Below are 20,185 nucleotides of genomic sequence, written 5' to 3'. Positions count from 1 at the left end.
TCCGCCGAGCTCGCCCTCCTCCTGCCGGACTCGCACTCGACTCCTGACACGGCCAGGTATTCCAACATGGTGCCACAATATTATAATTCTTACATATTTCGTTTAGTTGATAAACTGCATTTTGTAGCCTGTCCTCTCTGTCAAAAATTAAAACTATATCATCTGCGAAACATAATGCATTCAATATTTTGTTTCGTCCAATTCTAAAACCCCCATAAACTACTTGTTTCCATTCATCAAGAATGTCGGCCAAATATATATTAAAAAGCGTTGGTGATAGGCTACACCCCTGTTTTAAACCACAGTTCGTTCTAATCTCGTCTGTTAACTTTCCATTTATTTCAATTATCATTTTTGTATCTTCATATAAACTTAGAATAGTTTTTATTAAATGTATCAGATATCCTCTTTTTTGCATTATCCTCCAAAGTAAGAGCGGTCTACTTTATCAAAAGCTTTTTCTAAGTTTATAAAAGGTATATGAGTTTCTACGTTAAATTCCCTATGTTTTTCTATAATCTGTTTTATTATAAAAATATTGTCCATACATAATCTGCCAATTCTAAATCCGCTTTGTTCTTCACTAATTTGTACATTGCTCAGCATCTTCAATCTTGAGTTAATACATCTTGCATAATATATCTTATACATAACATTCAATAAGCTTATCCCTCTATAATTCTTACACTCATTTCTTTGCCCTTTTTTAAATAGTGAGATAGTTTTTGCAACTTTCCATTCTCTTGGAATTTTCTTCCTTCTCCAACACATATTTAATAAGTGTAATAATTGCAAGTGTAATAGTAGTCCACCATATTTAATTATTTCTATTGTGATATTATCTGTGCCCGGAACCTTTCTATTTTTCATTTTCTTTATGGATTCTTGCAGTTCTTCGAAAGTTATTAAGTCTACTGTTCTTTCTTCCTGTTCTTCACTCTGTATATTAATAACTTATCCATTCATCTTCCGTTATACATGATAACTTAGCCTTATCCCGTTCTGTTGATTTAAGATGCCTCAATACCTTCCATGTAATATTTTGTCTTCCATAAATATCATGCTCTGTTGTTGCCAGAAATCTGTTCCAAGATTCCATGTGGATTTCTTTTATTTTTGCTTTTGCTACATATCTTTTTAACTTACAATTTTCTCTATTTTCATCGTTGTTTGTCTGTAGATATTTTAAATATGCTTCTTTTTTGTCTTTTACTGCTGTCTGTACATCTTCATTCCAGTATCTAGGGCGTTTTGTTTTCCTTCTTTTCTTTTTATAACCAAGAATTTCTTTTGCTGTTCTCCATATACATTTTATACTTTGATATTCTTCTTCTGATTCATCTTCCATTTTAGCCTCCACTAAATACTATGTCATCCTATACTGAAACAGATCTCTTATACTGTCATCTTGTAGTAGATGTGTATTGAATATTTCCTCCTGTACATTCTCCGTTTTCTCAGTTTTGCTTATCTTTGTGTTTTTCCATTTTGCCAAAATGTATATTTCTGAAATTACAAGGTAATGGTCCAAATACAATTCCGCTCCTCTACAAACTGTTGTATCTTTAATGCAATTTTTTAGTCCATTTACTATTACATAATCTATTAGTGATCTATACTCTCTAGCAGTCCATGTATATTTATTTATTTCTCTTTTCTTGAAGAACATATTAATTATCTTTAGTCCATTAAATGTTGCAAAATTTCTCAATATCTTTCCATTCTCATTTATATTTTCCTCTCCATAAATACCACATACATTTTTAATTGGGGATTTTCCAACTCTTGCGTTCACATCTCCTGCTATTGCTATATGGTCCCTATTGTTGTATTTGTCAATAACATTTTGTAATCTGTCATAAAACTGTTCTGTTTCTTCCCTTTTACCCTCTTCCGAAGCATATACCCCAATAATTAACAAGTTTCATCTTTCTATTTTAAGTCTTACATGCACTATCCTTTCATTTATTAACTCATAGCTTTTTGTTTTATTTTTCCATATTTTGTCAACCCTTATTGCTACTCCCTTAGCTGCCCTTGTCGTACTCATTTACATCTTTTGTGCCCCTTAATTTCTTCTTTGTTTCTGTAGTCACAGCTATATTAATATTTCTTTGTTTTAATTCTGTGGTTAATTCCTCTTCTTTATTACTTAAACCTCTTGACGTTCCAGGTTCCAATTTTTAATTTTTCTTTTCTTCCTAATCGTTTGTCCTTTTTACGTAATCTGAGTCGTCATCTTATAAGTCCGTCCGGCTTAATTATGTGAGATTGCTGAGAAAGATCTTTTTACATGGTGGGTTTCCATCCCGACGCATAACCCCCAACCTGGAAGACCAGAGGTTTTTTGTTGGGGTCTCTTTCCCTTAGAAGGTTGCCTTCTCCATGGCTAACAAGAGTCCTTTTCCTGGGTTTATTTTCGGAGTTTTCCTTCTCCTACACCCTTACCAGTACTCACACATTGGATCATGTGTGTTGGGGCAGTTTATAGACAGCCATGTCTAGATCCGCCGTGTTCTAATGTATATTATATCCTTTATATAGCAATAAAATTATGTTTATTAATATCACAAAACCTGAAATATTTCATCAGAATTTTACTTCCAAAGAATTAACTATAGCTATACAAAATTTAAAAACCAAGAAATCCCCTGGCCCCGACAACATTCATTCCGAATTTTTTAAACATCTGGGGGGGGGGGGGGAGCCAAATATGTACTTTTATCCATTTTCAATTTATCATGGATCACCTCAATTCCTGCAGCTTGGAAAGAAGCAATCATTGTACCATTTCACAAAAAAGGGAAACCTGCTTATGATGTCAATAGTTATCGACCACTATTAAGCATGATAGCAAAAACCATGGTGTCCATGATCTCGAACAGATTAACTTGGTATTTAGCATCCCAAAATTTTTTATCACCAAGACAAGCCGGCTTTCGACAACTACACTCTACCAGTGAACAAGTCATACGCCTCGGCCAAGAAATAAAAGACAGTTTTAACAAGAAAGAATATACCTTGGCAATATTTATTGACTTTCAGTTAGCATATGACTCTGTTTGGAGAAATAAATTATTACTAAAACTCCAAAAATTACGTATCTCCAGCAATATGTTCCGATGGATATCAGAATTCTTTAGTCAAAGATTCATTGCCACTAAATTCAATAACTCACTTTCTAGTTATAGACAAACATATCGAGGACTACCTCAGGGCGCTGTCCTCATGCACAACTTTATTCAATATTTATATAAATGACTTACCCTCCCTATTATAGGAATCAAACATGAAAACAGCACTATTTGCAGATGATATAGTTTTGTGGACTTCCGGATCTTACAGACATAGAGACAAAATTCAAAATTCTGCTCTTAAAGCTCTAAATCAACTGCATGAATGGAATACATCAAATTTGATGACACTCAATTTAAGCAAAAGTAACTACCAAATATTTTCACTTGGTAAAAAGGAAAGAGAATTCAATATCCAATACAATGGCCAACACCTTCCTAGGACTTATGAATCCAAATATCTTGGAGTTATTTTCGATAGTGAGTTAACATGGAGCAACCATTTGAAATACAATTCTGAAAAAGCTCGTAAAAGATTCTCCCTTCTAAAAAGACTATCAGGAAAGAAATGGGGATGCTCTAGGAATAGTTTGAACACTACATACAAAATATTTATACAGCCAGTGCTGACATACTGTGGAGAAATTTTAATTACTTCACTTTTCATAAACGAAATAGAATATGTTCAAAACCAAGTTCTCAGGCTCGTTACTGGTGGAATGAAAACAACTCCAATAGATTCTATGATATTCCTCAGTAATATTAACAGCATCAAAATGACAATAGAAGAAAACGCACTGATTCAATATGAAAAACTTATCAGATTACCAGGAAAATTGGCATTCATACAGTCCTCTCTGTAGATTGAAAACTCAAAAAAGTTTCATATCCATTGTTCAAGAATTAAAACAGAAAATTAATATCCCGAATTTAAAGGAAAACTTACAAATTAAACCAAACCCTTTAACTCTATTAAATATAGAATATAATCTAAATTTTGACAGAAGAAATACTGAAATCAGAAGTAAACACTGAAATAATGAAACAATTATCTATAGAGACAATTAATATTAGGTACCCTCCACAAAACTAGCTTCATTTATACACCGACGGAGCCTTGATCTCCAGAGAACAAGGTGCCGGTGCAGGTGTTCCGTGCTGTTTCTTCTCGCTTTATAGATCTCTTGGATATGGAACAACAAGTTTTGATGGAGAAATCATTGCAATAAGTGAAAGTCTCAGGAATCTTCTATGCCACATCAATAAATTCAGAAATCACAGAAACCTGCAGAAAAGTATATTCTATTATCCATGTGCTAAAAAGGATAAATGTTCATCTCCCCTCTTGCTTAAAAAAGTCCCTTGTGCAGACACTTGCATTTCCCTATTTCGACTATGCGGACATTTTACTGACTGACCTCTCCAGCGACAACAAAACGAAACTTCAACGTGCTCATAATTTGTGTGTACGTTTTGTAAGCAATGTTCGTAAATATGATCATATTACTCCATCCCTGGAAGCAATAGGTTGGCTTAAACTAGATAAGAAGAGAAATTTACATTCACTTCTCTTTCTCTTCGAAATCTTGAACTCTTCTATTCCTTCGTACCTGTCGTCTCGCTTCACTTACCTTTCTTCCCACCATAATCTGAACACACGCTCTCGTTATGAAACAATACTAACAATACCATCCCATCGCACCTCCTCATACTCATCTTCTTTCACAATAGCCCTACCAAGACTCTGGAATTCGCTACCTGCTAGCATCAGGGACTGTCGAAATAAAATTGAATTCAAACGAAAATTTACTAGGCACTTGGTCAGTAATTGATTACTTTTAAATAGTTTCTTTAATATATCACAAAATATTTCAATATCCAGTAATTTCATCACTATACAATTTTGTTATTCTAGATTTAATTTGTACTTCAGTAAATATAAAATATTCTTTGTTTCTCTATGATAAATTATCTTGCTTTAATTATTCAGGTAATCTTTTCGTACTTTGATTTTATTGTAATTGTAAATTTAATACTAACTGTAATATTATTTGTAATTGTAATTGTAAATTTAATACTAATTGTAATTTTATTGTTGATATTGTAGTTGGAATCTCCTGGTAGAGGGGCAGAGAAGGCCTGACGGCCTTATCTCTACCAGGTTAAATAAATAAATACTAAATACTATATACTAAATTTAGGAATGCAGTTATATTGTCAGACTCCAAAGCAGCTATTCTATCAATAGTCTCTAAACACACACCTTCATCTCAAACAGCAGAAATAACTAAAATGCTCTCTCAATTAATATCACTCAATAAAAGAATTGTATTCCAATGGATACCATCCCATTGTGGAATCCTGGGAAACAAGAATGCGGATGCTTTAGCAAAGAAGGGCAGCACTGCTACTTACACACCTGTTATTAAATCTACGTATTACTCTGTGGAAATATTTATTAAATCTACATACTTAGACTTCAACAAACAAAACTTGATAATACAATCCCAAGGGAAAAAATGGAACCCTCTGCATCATAATCCACAGTTAATTCCCGATTTACCACGAAAATCGTCTGTAGCTGCATTTAGATTGGCAACAGGCCATGACTGTTTGGCCAAACATCTGCATATAATTGGAATATATCAGTCTCCTAACTGTCCATTGTGCAACTCAAACCAAGAAATGGATTCGGAACACCTCAAATTCTGTGCTACAGTGGCTGACCATGATAATATCTTTGAAAAAATATTGGAGTGCAAGAGGTCAAATGACTTTATTGTCAAACGCCTGGCATTACAAAACAACAACAACATGTTTCTGTGATTCCTCTAAAGGTACATCTGTACATCACTGAAGTATGAATTGTTATGCAACTCATGTACTACAGAATGTGAACAACACTGTAACTCAGAAAGTAACTGTTACAGAACCCGTTAACTGCAACATTTTTGGTACTGGTTTTGTTGAAACTTATGCAGCAGATGAGAGGAGTGTTGCCACCTGATTGTAGCAATAATATTTTCTATTGTTTATCCTATATTTGAGTGTGTGACATACGATTTATGGCCATTGCTAAATATACAACATGGAGAAAGTATAATATATGATACAATTTCTTTTTCAGCTCTCCGTAGCATAGTTTCAAACAAGAGAGTTTCCAACATTAGCTATGTATTACTTGTGAAAAAAGGTTGTAAAAGTTCTCTTTTTGGCACGAGTGTGAAGTTTGTGAAATGAGGCTGCCTCATTTCACAAACACACGAGAACAAAAAATAACTTTACGAATATGTAACATACAATGTTTTTTCTGTGATAGCACAAATTTACATTAAATATATATTTCAAGTTGAAGAGGTTTTAAGATAAGACTTAATGACCATCTAAATTGAGAACCATTAAGAATTAAGTATTCATGAAATCAGAGCACAAACTTACATTAAATAAATATTTCAAGTTGAAGAGGTTATAAGATAAGACTTAATGACCATCTAAATTGAGAACCATTAAGAATTAAGTATTCATGAAATCACAGCTTGTTTTATTCATGATTACGATTTCATGGCCGTCTAAAGGAAAATAAAAAGTATACGTGAATGCCAAAGCTTGCAGTCAAGTTATTTAATGTAACCATTCACATTAGATTTTAGTGAACATTAACGTTAGAAGTGAATGACAATGTGAACACAGAAGCTTGTAAACTTCAAGCTTTTTGTTTGCAGTGACGTCAGTGACTGTATTGAAACAACACTCTGAATGTGCATAAAAAAAGAATGCTATCAGAGAACGCTGGATGAAACAAAATAAAATGGCATTGTTTGACAAAAGATTAATCATCTTCCAGTCATATCACTGTCTGTATGACAAACCAACTGATGCGTATAAAAGATAATATGCTGAAAGGAAATAGGTGTATGGAAGACACTCGTCATTAACATGAAGTGCAAGGGTATTTTATTTTGTTCATTTATTTTATCATATTCACAACAGTATAGCTAACCTATAATATTAACAATATCTAGGCTAAATATTAACTTGTAGAGATCAGCCATATGTCCTACTATGTGGACCAAATAACTCACATTTGCAATTCTTTTATACAAACATAAAAAAGATTCGACTGGACTTTCATGTGATTCTTCTCTGTGATTGCAGTCATCTGTTTATGGATATATTACATGGTCATATAGTAATGTCAAATTTCCATTTTGAATGATGATTCATTCAACTGCTTACCGTTATTATAACATGTATTAGGACTATTTCGTGAATAAAATAAAAATGTAAATAATATATCCCTAAAATTCGATCACAAAATGTTAATAATTTTATATTAACGAATACTTAACCTATTTAGACATTGTGAAGTTGAAGTACTAGTAGATGAATATCGATTACTGTAATAAAGAAATTCGATGTTATTATTCAGTAATGCCAATTTCGAAAAGCGAAATACAGTTTTAACAATGTTAATTATATGTACTGCACGTATCTCTTATAATATAACATAAATACATTTTCATTATCTGCTGAAATCATAATTTAATTTAACAGTAACAGTGGGGACAGCTATATACCAATGTTTATGTATTCACAGCAAGACATGTTGCTACACAGTGAAGCCTAATTAAAACACGAATTTTATTACGCCATATGGAAGGCAGTTTGATCAAAGACATTATTACTATGCAAGGTCTTTGGGTTTGATATGCAATGATGTTACATCAATTTGAACATCTGACTTTCTATTAATTGTTTAATTTCATTCACAAAATGCAAATTTTATAGGCTACAATTATAGGTTAAGTTACCTGTGGGAGCAGGACCAATGTCAGCTGTGCCTTATTTCGACCGTTACAATCAGTGCTACACGAAAGCATTTTTTATAGCTCAACAAACGCATTCTCGCTGTAGTGTGTAACAGAACTAAAGCTGCATCTTCACAGTTCAGTATTCCAATCACGCATGTGTGCAATCTGGGAAGAATATGGAGAGAATCAAGTTTAAAAGGTACGTTCAATTAAGATGCATGAAGATTTTGTGTCTACATAGTGCGCCGTTTTGAACGTCGTCTTACTGTGTAAATATATTAATTACTATTAAATATCAATCTTGCCTTCATTGCTTTAAAGTTGAAAGAAAAGTTTAACCGTGTAGTTGCATCTTAATGTATTCATGATGATCAATTTACGGTGAAACAGTTGGCAACGACTAAACAAAAGAATGACTATGCGATAAATTGATAGCAATAAATCTAGCTGCAAAAATTATCGCAAAGTGTGACTGTGATGGTAGAAATTCAAAATTTCATTACACTTCATTGGTCGAAAATGGAATGACGTCATATAAACGAAATAGGCGCCTTAATTTTAACTTTTAAATTGTGAATGTGCCTAGTTGTTGTTAGTAAGTCAGCATTTATCAAACTATGGTCTGCGGACCACCTGTGGTCCTCGAGGTCTGCCCTTGTGGTCCTTCAAAAAAGACAGAAGAAAAAATAAAATTCAAGCTAATTGCGTATTACATTATAGCTGTAAATTTCAGAGATTGGAAATTACACATGGCAATCGCTTTCACTTTTTCTCCCAGTACTGCATTTTATGAAATTTATTACCCTACCCATCTATCGACTTCCCACTATACTCTCAGCAACAAAAAAAGGGATTTAAAGCACTATGAACATGGTGTTTCTCGCCATCTTTTCCCTGCACTTCTGATGCTGCATCTGTAACCCAGCCAGGGACCACCCGAATTCATTACAGAGGACCTAAGTACCGAACCTTTTCATGTATTTATTATTTATGACTTTTAATCTTTCTTATGTGGTACGTGCTAGTAGTTGCCTAGGTCTCTGTTAAATAGTGCCCATTATACATACTGAAAAACTGGCTTCGATCCGGATCTTTGAAAAGAAAGAAACGTGATGATACACTTCATTTAGGCACTGCTAATAACTCAGAAGCTGTGTGTGAAGATATTAATATCAATGATTCTAGTGCCATTAAAGAAATATCTAGTCATGCAAATACAGGCCTAGAACAACTGTGTAAGAATCAGCAGACTCATTCATCTCATTAATGTGAATACCAACATTTATTTATTTTTTTTTTTTTTTAGTTAATAAGTTAAAGATTATCCAAACTCTAATAGCCTTGGGGAAAAAAAAAAAAAAAAAAAAAAGGAAAAATGAATTTTCTCCTATTAACATTAAGTTAATTAGCTAATTGTAATATAAAATTAATTGAATTAAATTAATTTTAATTAATTAATTATAATTTAAAATATAAGTATACTGGTATTAAAATATGCTACAAAAATTATAAATTACTTTCGAAGGGAACAAGAGTAAGGTGGTCCGCGGAACTGTTCTGACTTAAAAAAGTGGTCCTCACTTCAAAAAAGTTTGAGAGACACTGTAGTAAGTTATTGACTTCAACACAGCATTCTGGGGCCTGTTTCATAAAAGTAATAAATTAATACTATTAGTAAAAAGGTAATAACATTAAGTAATATTATTATTATTATTCTGTTTCATAAAAGTATTAGTTAATAATATTATTTATTACTGTAAACGCTCATAATATTACTAAAATAGTATTAGTAAAGTGTTTCATGAAGTAGCAAAGGTATTAAAATGTATTAATATTATTACCGTTAGTTCCATGAATGTATTTTAACTACTAATTTCATTACTAGTAAAAAGTAAATGAGTTTAGGGTTAGATTTTGAAAATAAAACAGTGGAAACATTTGAAGTGCATAATTCTGATTCAAATTCTCTGATTCTCTTCAAGCTCTTTTCACTTCTTTTACCCATTTTAAAAAGTATCAGTATTTAATGACAAAATTAATGACCATCTCTTCATACTTACTAATGACTTGTCACAGCTGTCAATGTAGATGGACCAGGTTGAAATTGAAAGCCATCAAATCTACTACAGTACTTGTTATGCGTAAAATGAGAAAAAAATAGACGGATTTTTTTAAAATCTAATTGGGAAAGAGGAACAACTGGAAAGAGTGAAACCTAAATTAAATTACAGTGTAGAACTGTTATAAAGTAATTATGTTTTACATTATTTTATGTTGTCATTTGAATGATTGAACTTAACGTTTTGCCCTCCTTTCACATTATCATTTTTTAAATTATAATTGTTCAGAAATATATGCTTAGGCCTATTAGTCACAAGTTTCTCAAATTGTTTTAAGAGTAGTTTTAAAAGAACATGGGATATCTACATCATAAAATAATATTAACATTTTCTGTATTGAAATGTTTTTTCAATGTAATTTATATGACAACCTGAATCTATAAAATTGTAGATACTCTACACTAATTAACATTGGTGAGCCAAGATCTTGTATAGGCCTACATCAACAAATAGATATGTTACAAATATATCAGCTACTTTAAACCACCCCTAATGATCACCTAAAAGTAACTTGCGAGATCTTTAGGTACCTTCAATTCCATATCGCAATCTTTAACTAGAACATATTTGCATTTTGTACAGTCAGGCAACTTCTTGAGAGCACCACTTACAATATAATCAGCAATAAAAATTTAAGATAATTTGAGTATTTTTATTAATTTCATTATAACATTAATCTTCTACAACACCTTCAAAGTTCTCAATATTTTCTAGGTACTACTTCACCACATAAGTACTAATGTCGTCATTGCATTACTGAATTATTTATTTTTGGTGCCAGGATCATTTTTGTGAATTTATTTATTTACTCTTGTACCAATAATTTTTTTAAGTATTTTTATACAAGCACTTAAGCAGTACCGGTACTCTGAAGTATAACGGGACTTGAAATTGCGATAAGACGCTTTGCAAGAACTACTAAACCTGTTGTTTAGCACTCATCAAAAGCTTTCACTGCTTAACTTTTTGATATGGTACTTCTTTAGTTAATGAGGGTGCAAGTTTTACACACACACACACACACACATGTGTGACTGGTACACATTTTTTTTAGGATTTCGAACTTTGCATCAGCAGAGACATGAACAGTTAGGAATGACAAATGTCTGTTCACAATATTTTAGATTTATCAAATTGTTTCTTTTAGATAGATCAACTGTAACAAATAACTGAAACAATAACTTCGAGTTGCAATGATTTACAATCCTATTTGAAATAAATTGTCTCCCAAACATGTATACATATTATAATTTACTCTTTTGTTGCTATTAAACACAGTACATCGAAACCTATTTTATTCAATATTTGCAACTATTAACAGAGAGATAATATACAAAGCTTTAGACCAATTGTTATATGTTATGTTTGTCAGCCTTAACTTCAAATCATTTATGATAGCTGCAAACGATATGAACACACTATAATCACTATTTACCACGCATGACCATCCACGACTTATTCTCATATAGAATGCAGTCATTAAGAGATTAATAATATTACTGTACGTATTTTATGAGTTTTGCAAAACGTTTATGAAACAGAATTTAGTCAGTTAATAAAATTATTTTCATGACTGTAATAAAGAAATAAATATCCATGGAATCATAGCCTGTTAGGTTGATGAAAAGTGAAGTTTCTTCAGACCCTTGAAATAAAGCAAGCAATGACTAATACATAAGTAACCTCAGAATAATACGGTTAAAATGTAAATATGAATGTTAAATTTGTTACTTATTTGTGTTATGTGTAATATTTACGTCATGAAAGATCAAGGTAATACATTAATTTCGTACAGAATGGAATTTGTACATTGAATATTGAATTTTCTTTGGCAGTGCCTAAAGTAATTACTTTTGTGTGAGATCGTGTGTATTTGCTTGGTTTCCGCACAAAACCAATCTGTGGTAAGTCTAAAATTCCACATTCAGTATTCCCAATCTAACACACATAACAATTTCCCTCTTCTTACAGCTTAAGTGACATATTGATTTTACTGCTTTAGGCTTCTAACATATTATTTTTAGAGACATTCAATATAGTAATAATTATAAATTGGAAACTTACCACTGCAATTTCATCTAAATTGCACTGTTAATTATTGTTTTTAAATATTTGCAAAAATTAAGTAAATTCTACAACTCCACTAAAGTTACTGGATTCGTGATGCAAGTAACATTAAGGAAGCCGTGAAAAAATCAACAAGATTCCAGATGCCGATGTTATTACTGCAATATGTTATATAAATAATAGTGTTAAAATATTAAAATGAAAAATCATTACATAACCTTACCATTTGTTTTAAGTTCTCATTTATGGACTGGGGGGGGGGGGGGAAGACAGATGTATATCACGGCTTGCTGGAGTATAGTAAACACAGAAAACATTTTAAAGCAACGATGTTGAAGATAAATATTTTTGCTTTACAAATTTGCCGTCATTGAACAGAAACCAAGATGGGATTTCATTGCAACTAATTAGAAATTCCTCTTTCAGGTATGTAATAAACGATCTTCGCACAAAATAATGTACGATACACGAGCGGTATGCTTTCTTTCAATTCTCGGAAATTAAAAAAGCTCAACTATGTTTCGCTTTTTCAAACTTTTCCTCGAACATGAAAACTTCAACATACGCTCTTGTAACGCATATTACTATTTTACACATTAATGTTTTAAAGGCTCACTTTAGGCACTGGTAACAGTGGGTGAAATGCAACTTTACACACTATCCTAGAAAAAAATCTATTAAAGAATCAACCCAGAGATACAATGCTGTAGATGAACTGCAGCTGCAAAAGTAACTCCTTATGTATGAATAGGCAACTTCTGCAGCTCTGTGGTTTCATAGCACAAAAAATAGCTTGCTGTCTGATACTTTTGGCTTATGTATGAATACACTGCCCAACTTTGGCAGCAGTAGTAGAAAAGTTGTGCAGCAAAAGTAAGCTATGTGTGATTATACCTTAATGTGATTTTTTTTTACTTACAGGGCGAAATTGATGCACGAGAAGACAGTTTCCGGGCCACTGCAGAAGCTGGACAGTTGTTGCTTGATAGAGAACATTATGCATCAGAGGAAGTGAAGGAAAAACTTGTTGTTTTGGCATCAGAGAAAACTTCATTGCTTTCAATGTGGGAGGAGCGACGGATTCTGTATGAACAATGCATGGACTTGCAGCTTTTTTATCGTGATACTGAGCAAGCTGACACTTGGATGGCTAAACAAGAAGTATGTTACTCTTTATTTTATGAGAGCATGAATTATTACTTAAATTCAGGCATGGTTATAAATTTTGAAATTATAATCTTTATAGGCTTTTCTGGCCAATGAAGATCTTGGCGATTCCTTAGACTCTGTTGAGGCTCTTATTAAGAAACATGAAGATTTTGAGAAATCCTTGGCAGCCCAAGAAGAAAAAATTAAGGCATTGGATGAATTTGCAACGAAGTTGATTGAAGGCCAACATTATGCAGCTGATGATGTAGCACAGCGCAGGGCAATGGTGAGTGCAGTTTAGTTTTTTCATTCACTGTTAAGATGTTATTGAACTAATAACTGAACTTGATCAATTCAGAGAATATTTGCAGCTGGTGGTTTTTTATACAAATACTGTTTGCCAAATTTGCAAGCATGGAGAAGAAACAGAAGTATTCCTCCCATTATCACCCCTCCCATATTCTAAAAAGCATTTCACTAAATTCTTCAAGTAGGTGATAAAGTGTATACTTGTCATACCCCTCGTCCTGTTTCATTTCCTTCTTGACATTCTCTCTCCTATCCTGACTTTGACTCATTATTGCATATATAGATTATTTGACTCATTATTGCATATATAGATTATTTAATAACCTCTTCTCTTTCTAATTCACACCAATTTTCTTCACGATCCCCATAAGTTAATTGTCATGTTTACATTTTTTTGGGGGAAAGATAAATGCAGTAGCTTTCCATTGCTTTCCGCACATAATTCTCTCTTTCACATCTTAAAAGATCCAAAGATTCCAGAGGACCCCAGCATGGAGATGAAGAGAGTAGATTTGATTAATTAGACCCTCTGAACTTCACAGAAATTCACCGCAAGGGTTACATATCAGTTCTATCAGGGCTTTTGACTTGATCAGAGACTGAGAAATCCTAAGTAGCCTTAGTGCTCTTTGAGAGCATTACAATTTATTATATAATTTGAACGAAGATCACTGGAATTGTTTCTCTGTTTCAGCTACTGGAGCGTCGTAATGCACTGCTTGAGAAATCTGCACTTCGTCGAGCAATTCTGGATGATTCTTACCGCTTACAGCAATTTGAGAGGGATTGTGATGAGACCAAAGGATGGATTAATGAGAAACTTAAATTTGCTACAGATGACAGTTATCTTGTAAGATGAGAAACATACCTTTTATCTCACTTTAACTTGTTTGTTACATAATTCAAACAGTACTACAGTTTGGTGGTAATGGTAGTAGTATTAGTACTAGTAATAAGAATAATTATAATAATATTATTATTATTAATATTTTAGGATCCCACAAACCTGAACGGAAAAGTTCAGAAACACCAGAACTTCGAGCAGGAATTGAATGCAAATAAGACACGCATGGAAGACATCACATCAACTGGACAAGAACTCATTGAAGCAAACCATTATGCAGCAGGTAATGCTTGTTCTAAGTAACCCTAATCCCCTGTGTGGAAGCTGAACTTTTTCGTCAGTTATAAAATGCTCTGTCTCTCTCTCTCTCTCTCCCTCTCTCTCCCCTCCCCCTCTCCCTCCCTCTCTCTCCCCTCCCCCTCTCCCTCCCTCTCTCTCTTCCCCCCTCCCTCCCTCCCTCCCTCTCTCTCTCTCTCTGTGTTTTTTTTTTCAAACCACTTTATATTTTCTTCAATACAGATCGCATCCAAGCTCGTATGGATGAAATCGTTCAGCTTTGGGAGACTCTTGTTGTAGCTACTGACAAAAAGGGTTCAAAGCTCCAGGAAGCATCACAGCAACAGCAATTCAATCGAACAGTAGAGGATGTTGAATTATGGCTGTCTGAAATTGAGGGTCAGCTGATGAGTGAAGACTATGGAAAGGTAAGGATTGCTTTTATATTAACTTAAGAAGAAAACATTACTTCTAATTGAATAAATATATTCATTGTATTGAGATATAAAAAAATATTTTTCGCCTATTTATTCGTTCTTGATGGTATAGTGCTGTTGAATCTGAGGTTTGCAAGTTCAGATCTGTCCAAGAGCAGTGAATTTTGAAGGGTGAAACAATTCTTAGAAAGGTTCTATCCAGTAAGGAAGTAAAGCAGTGAGTCCCGTATGATAGATTAATGGCACACATAAGAACTCTCCTCTTTCGACCATTTCTTCACCCACATTGTACTTTATGCTGAATAACTCCTGCTATTGAAAATGTAATTAAATTAAATACTGCAGTAACTCCATCTTATGACAACAAACTATAATTCTACTGTCTGCATTCAGCAATAATAATTTTTCAGTTCATAGTATTTGAAAGTGGTAATTATTATTTCAAGACATTTATTTATTCTGCATCTCTATTATAAAATGGATCTTAAGGAGACACTCAACTTAAAAATTGGAGAAAAAGTGTCATAAAAATGAAAAATTAAATTTCTACACTAATTTAAGTGACAGAACTAAATCAATACGCAGAATTCTTCCGCTATTCATTGAGAAGTCACAGTCAAATGCACAAAGCCAAACAATAAAAAGTGATCATTTAAAGTGATATTTCAATTAATGATTGATTAAAAATTGAAATATTTTTTTATTTTGAAAAGTATTGGATCTAATGAGCTGAGATTTTGCATGTCACTTTCCATGTATGTATTAAACTTTTTCTCCAAATTTGAAAAAGATTGGTCAAATAGGAAAAAAGTTCCAAAATATAGTTGAGTGTCCCCTTAACCTTCTGACAAATTGAGTTTTACTACATATTGCATTGTGTGTATTTACATATCATCATAATGCACCCATAGATACAATGTATACATAGATTCGAGATATATGTGTTTGTGTAAAAAAAAAAAACATACTCATACAAATTGTTAATAATAAGCGAAGCTATTGCTGTTTTTACATTTCATTATAAGTTAAGAGAAGCTTTTTAGTGATTTAGTGGTTACTGTGCTTGCCATAAGATCCATTATTCATGGATTCAAACTTGGTCAAGAGTGATGTATTTTTAAATACATTAAATATCCTTAATATGGTTTCCAGCAGAATGGGAGTGAAGCTGAGAAATGTGAAAGAATCCTGTCCCTGAATCAGGTGGAAATATACCAGTCATTTCTTGCCTACTCCAAAACTAACAGATTTCAAGAAAGTTCCAGATGCAAATTATATTTGACGCATTAGAAAGAAACATAAAAAGTTAATACAGTGTATATTTGTGTTAATAGGATTTGACCAGTGTCCAGAATCTTCAGAAGAAACACGCACTCCTCGAGGCTGATGTTGGGTCACACCAAGACCGCATAGAGGGTATCAGAGTAGCTGGAAGTCAGTTTGTGGAACGTGGTCACTTTGATGCTGATAACATCAAAGCTAAAGAGGTAAAGTTTAGTGAAAAAGTAGTCCTTTAATTGAATAAACAACTGAGATAAAATATGTTCAGCATATTACATCACATATTAATTTCAAAATAGGTCAGCTCAGTTAATTGTTCAGTAATTAACATAATCTTCATTCCATACATGGCTACTTCGAGACTTTCAATATTGCACATTTATGAAACAATCGCTGCTCTATTACATAGTACAAGATTTCAATGGTCACTACTAGGAGCACTGATTTAACAGCATTTTTGCCATTATTTATCGAATGTCCTAGTATTACGTTTTTTAACAGATGAGAAATTGGTCAGTGGATTTTGATGTGAATCCTCCTGACTAGACTCAAAGGCCCTGTAGACAAATGAGGTCCTTCAATCATATTGGGGGTTGTTCAAGAACGATACAACTGCCAAAAACGCAAAAAAAAAAATGGTGTTCTTTCTAAAAACCAGTTGAAAATTGCTCAAAGATCAATTAAACCTATCGATTCCAAATTAAAGGCAATAATGAAAATACTCAGTAGAATAAACTGATAATTGAACGTAAAATGTTTCCAGACTTTCCCCGCAAATCATCTGTAGTAATGTTCAGACTTGTTACTGGTCATGATTTCCTAGCCAAATATCTGCATAAAATCCTACTATTTGTGTTGCCAAATTGCCTTTTGTGTTCAAAGGAAGAAGAAATGGATGAGAGACATTTATTAATATGTGATTCACTTTCAACATTTAAGGACCTCATCTCTAAATATTGGGAGGTGACAAGAAGAATTACTTTATTGTCAAATTCAGAGGATTAGATGCATACATACATCATTCCATACAAGAAGACTTCGTATATCAACAAATGCACATATATGAAGCCCTTCCTATTGGCAAAGAACCTCTTTATAGCGTCTAGAACGCGATATTAAATAGTTCCCTGTGTGACAGCACGACCTATTATATGTTTTCGAATTCTTAATGTTAAATTTCCTGTTTTTCTAAACACGAAGTAGATATTATATATATGAAGCAGTTAAACTAATAAAGGCTGTCGAGAAAGAGTATAATTTGTAGGTGAGGTTGATAACACTATTGGCACTGAGATGTGATAACGTAACTTAACAGAAAGATTGTGTAATTTATCTATGGCTGCATCACTGCTGAAAACTCCAGTGGGATGTGGTGAATGTCGAGACAGAGAAAAACAGCGAATTTTCTTAAATGTAGTAGGTACATCTTTCAACAGAATCCAAAATTCAACAAATCTCTCCTTCGTTTTTCCATTATAGAGATGTCTCAAAATGATGGATAATTGAGTTATGTTGCAAACATCAGTGGTTTTGTCTACTAATACTGACACAAATTTAGTTTTTCCGATTTCTTTTAATTTATTTTGGTAATCAATTGAGGGCTTTGCCGGAAGAAAGGTGGATAGATGGATAGACCTATACGCCCTTCTTCGGGAAAACTGTTTAAAATGTAGTGAATAATTCGCTAATTATAGTAGCAAAATTTTGTTTTGATTGTACTGTACATACCTGCAGGACAGGGCTGCGTGTGTGTATAAGATTTTATTCAGGTGCGTTTTAAAATCTTAGATTGCATGTATCTCAATTTGCCATATTGACGTATACGCCCTTTCTCCGGCAAACCCCTCAATTAACAACTTCATTAGTGATATAATTTTGGATATGACTGGACATGTCCTGAAAAACTGTTTGTTTCCAAGCGGATTTTTAAAAGTGGATCATTTTCCACTATTAAATTTAAAAAACCTATGTAGTTTCCTCAGTTAATCAATGACGAGAATTCATCATGTCCTCTGTAAGACAGTTCTTGCTCTTCTAAAAAACAAACACTATTTATGAATTGTTTTATTATTTCTCGATTCTGCTTAACCCTTTCATTATGCAAAAGATATTTGTTTTCTTTGATTTTGCAGAGATATTTGTTTTCTACATTGTTCATTCAGCTGCATATCAATTGTAGTTTTGCCAAATGAAATAAGAGCTGTAGTAAATTGAGTATAGGATAAATGGGACCGTCAATTTGCTTATTATACAATATATAGTGTTATTAACTATATTACATTTTATTGATTAACGTTTTCGGCATACTATGCCATCATCAGATCATGTGTAGTTATCACTTTATACATGCTTAATATTGGTGCAACATAGGTTAAATGCAAGGTCCGTGGACGGTCAGTCGCTAGCGCTCTCACAGGTCCCTTCATAACAGCGTTAAGAGGATTGTAAATCTGTGACGTCACCATGGGAACACTATACTCATTGTCAACCCTCAGCTTGCACTTTCTAGCGATAAACAAGTGATTTAAAGACCTATATTTATATATTTGTTTGGGTCACATACACACTGAAAGAGTAAAGGCTTAGAGATAGAATTCCCACTTCAATGCCCCATCTTTTTTTTTTTTTTTTTTAATTCAGTGATCGTTTACTTTCCAAATTCTTATAGCAATATAGAAACTATTATGAATGCTTCATTGTACCAACTTGCTTTTGTATCTCTAACCTCTGTAGAATATTTCGGTCCAATTTTAAAGAAAGTTATTAACGAATACGCATTGCACAATAGGTATATATAGTTTATTTTACACATCAATTTCTGTTTCCGAGCCTCAAAATATTAATTATATTAAAGTAGTATTCAATAAATAAAAACTACATTGGCGAATGACAGAATTTATATTACATATGCAAAATGTATTAAATTTCCCTTAATAACACTGGACTAGTGAGTGCACTAAAACTAATTAATAATTAATTTTATACAGAATTGTCAGATGAATATTTTGTAAATTAACGTATAATATTTTAATAAAGTGGTTTTCAGTAGCAGCGCAGAGTGAAAGTAACCCAATTTTAACACTGATTTTACAAATAGAACAATTTATTTTAAGAATGTTTCACAAAATTTAAACTGATTCACCTAATCTTGTGAAGGACGCGACGAGCAGCTCTGCAACCATTGTTTCTGCTTCATACAGTTTCTTCTTTTGACATTCTGTTTCCTTCTATTTAGATAACGAATTCTAAAAATTGTCCGTGCTCTACTAAATAACTTCAATAATTCCGGATCTCCATTTGGAAACTTTTTCCTCAAAAATCTAAATAAATGGCCAGTTACATTCTTTTTTCTGTTGACTGATTTTTTATGAAATTTTCTAAATATAACTTCACACTCTTCAATTGTTGCCATCCATTGAGAAGAGGGATAAACCAATCCACCACATGAAACGACCTCTATCCATCCTGGAGTTTGTTGACTGGAATTAGCATCCGAAACAGCACTTTTGTTATTACATTTTCTAGCAAAATAACCAGCAACATATCTGAGTGCTTCCACTTCTTCCCTTTTCATCAGCTCTGTTGTGTCAGTTCTATCATCAATATCCATCTCTAATGAGTTTAGTTCCTCAGGGATTTCGTTCACGCTTTCATGAGAAATGTCTACGAGATCCTGAAAAACTTGCTTTGTTATTATTACTCCACCTGAATCTTCTACTTGAGCACTTGTAGGGTGGGGCAGTCGACATCCTAATATTAAAGGAGCAGTCCGCGATAAAATTCTAAATTTTGATTATATTATAGGATGTTTACCTAA

General features: G+C 32.9%; 1 protein-coding gene across 7 annotated transcripts in view; it reads left to right on the top strand.

Moving 5' to 3' along the window:
- Positions 1 to 20,185, top strand: part of alpha-Spec (alpha spectrin) — a 333,133-nt gene that overhangs the window by 102,408 nt on the left and 210,540 nt on the right. For all 7 annotated transcript variants that reach the window (XM_069839770.1, XM_069839771.1, XM_069839768.1 and 4 more), the window contains exons 9-14: positions 12,994 to 13,233; positions 13,319 to 13,507; positions 14,225 to 14,380; positions 14,525 to 14,657; positions 14,894 to 15,078; positions 16,422 to 16,574. In XM_069839770.1, the coding sequence (XP_069695871.1) occupies positions 12,994 to 13,233; positions 13,319 to 13,507; positions 14,225 to 14,380; positions 14,525 to 14,657; positions 14,894 to 15,078; positions 16,422 to 16,574 (1,056 nt within the window). The remainder of the gene's footprint in view (positions 1 to 12,993; positions 13,234 to 13,318; positions 13,508 to 14,224; positions 14,381 to 14,524; positions 14,658 to 14,893; positions 15,079 to 16,421; positions 16,575 to 20,185) is intronic.

This window comes from Periplaneta americana, chromosome 11 (assembly GCF_040183065.1).
Source record: "Periplaneta americana isolate PAMFEO1 chromosome 11, P.americana_PAMFEO1_priV1, whole genome shotgun sequence".
NCBI lineage: Eukaryota > Metazoa > Arthropoda > Insecta > Blattodea > Blattidae > Periplaneta > Periplaneta americana.
The sequence above is the reverse complement of the archived record's forward strand: the minus strand, read 5'-3'. Positions and strand labels throughout refer to the sequence as shown.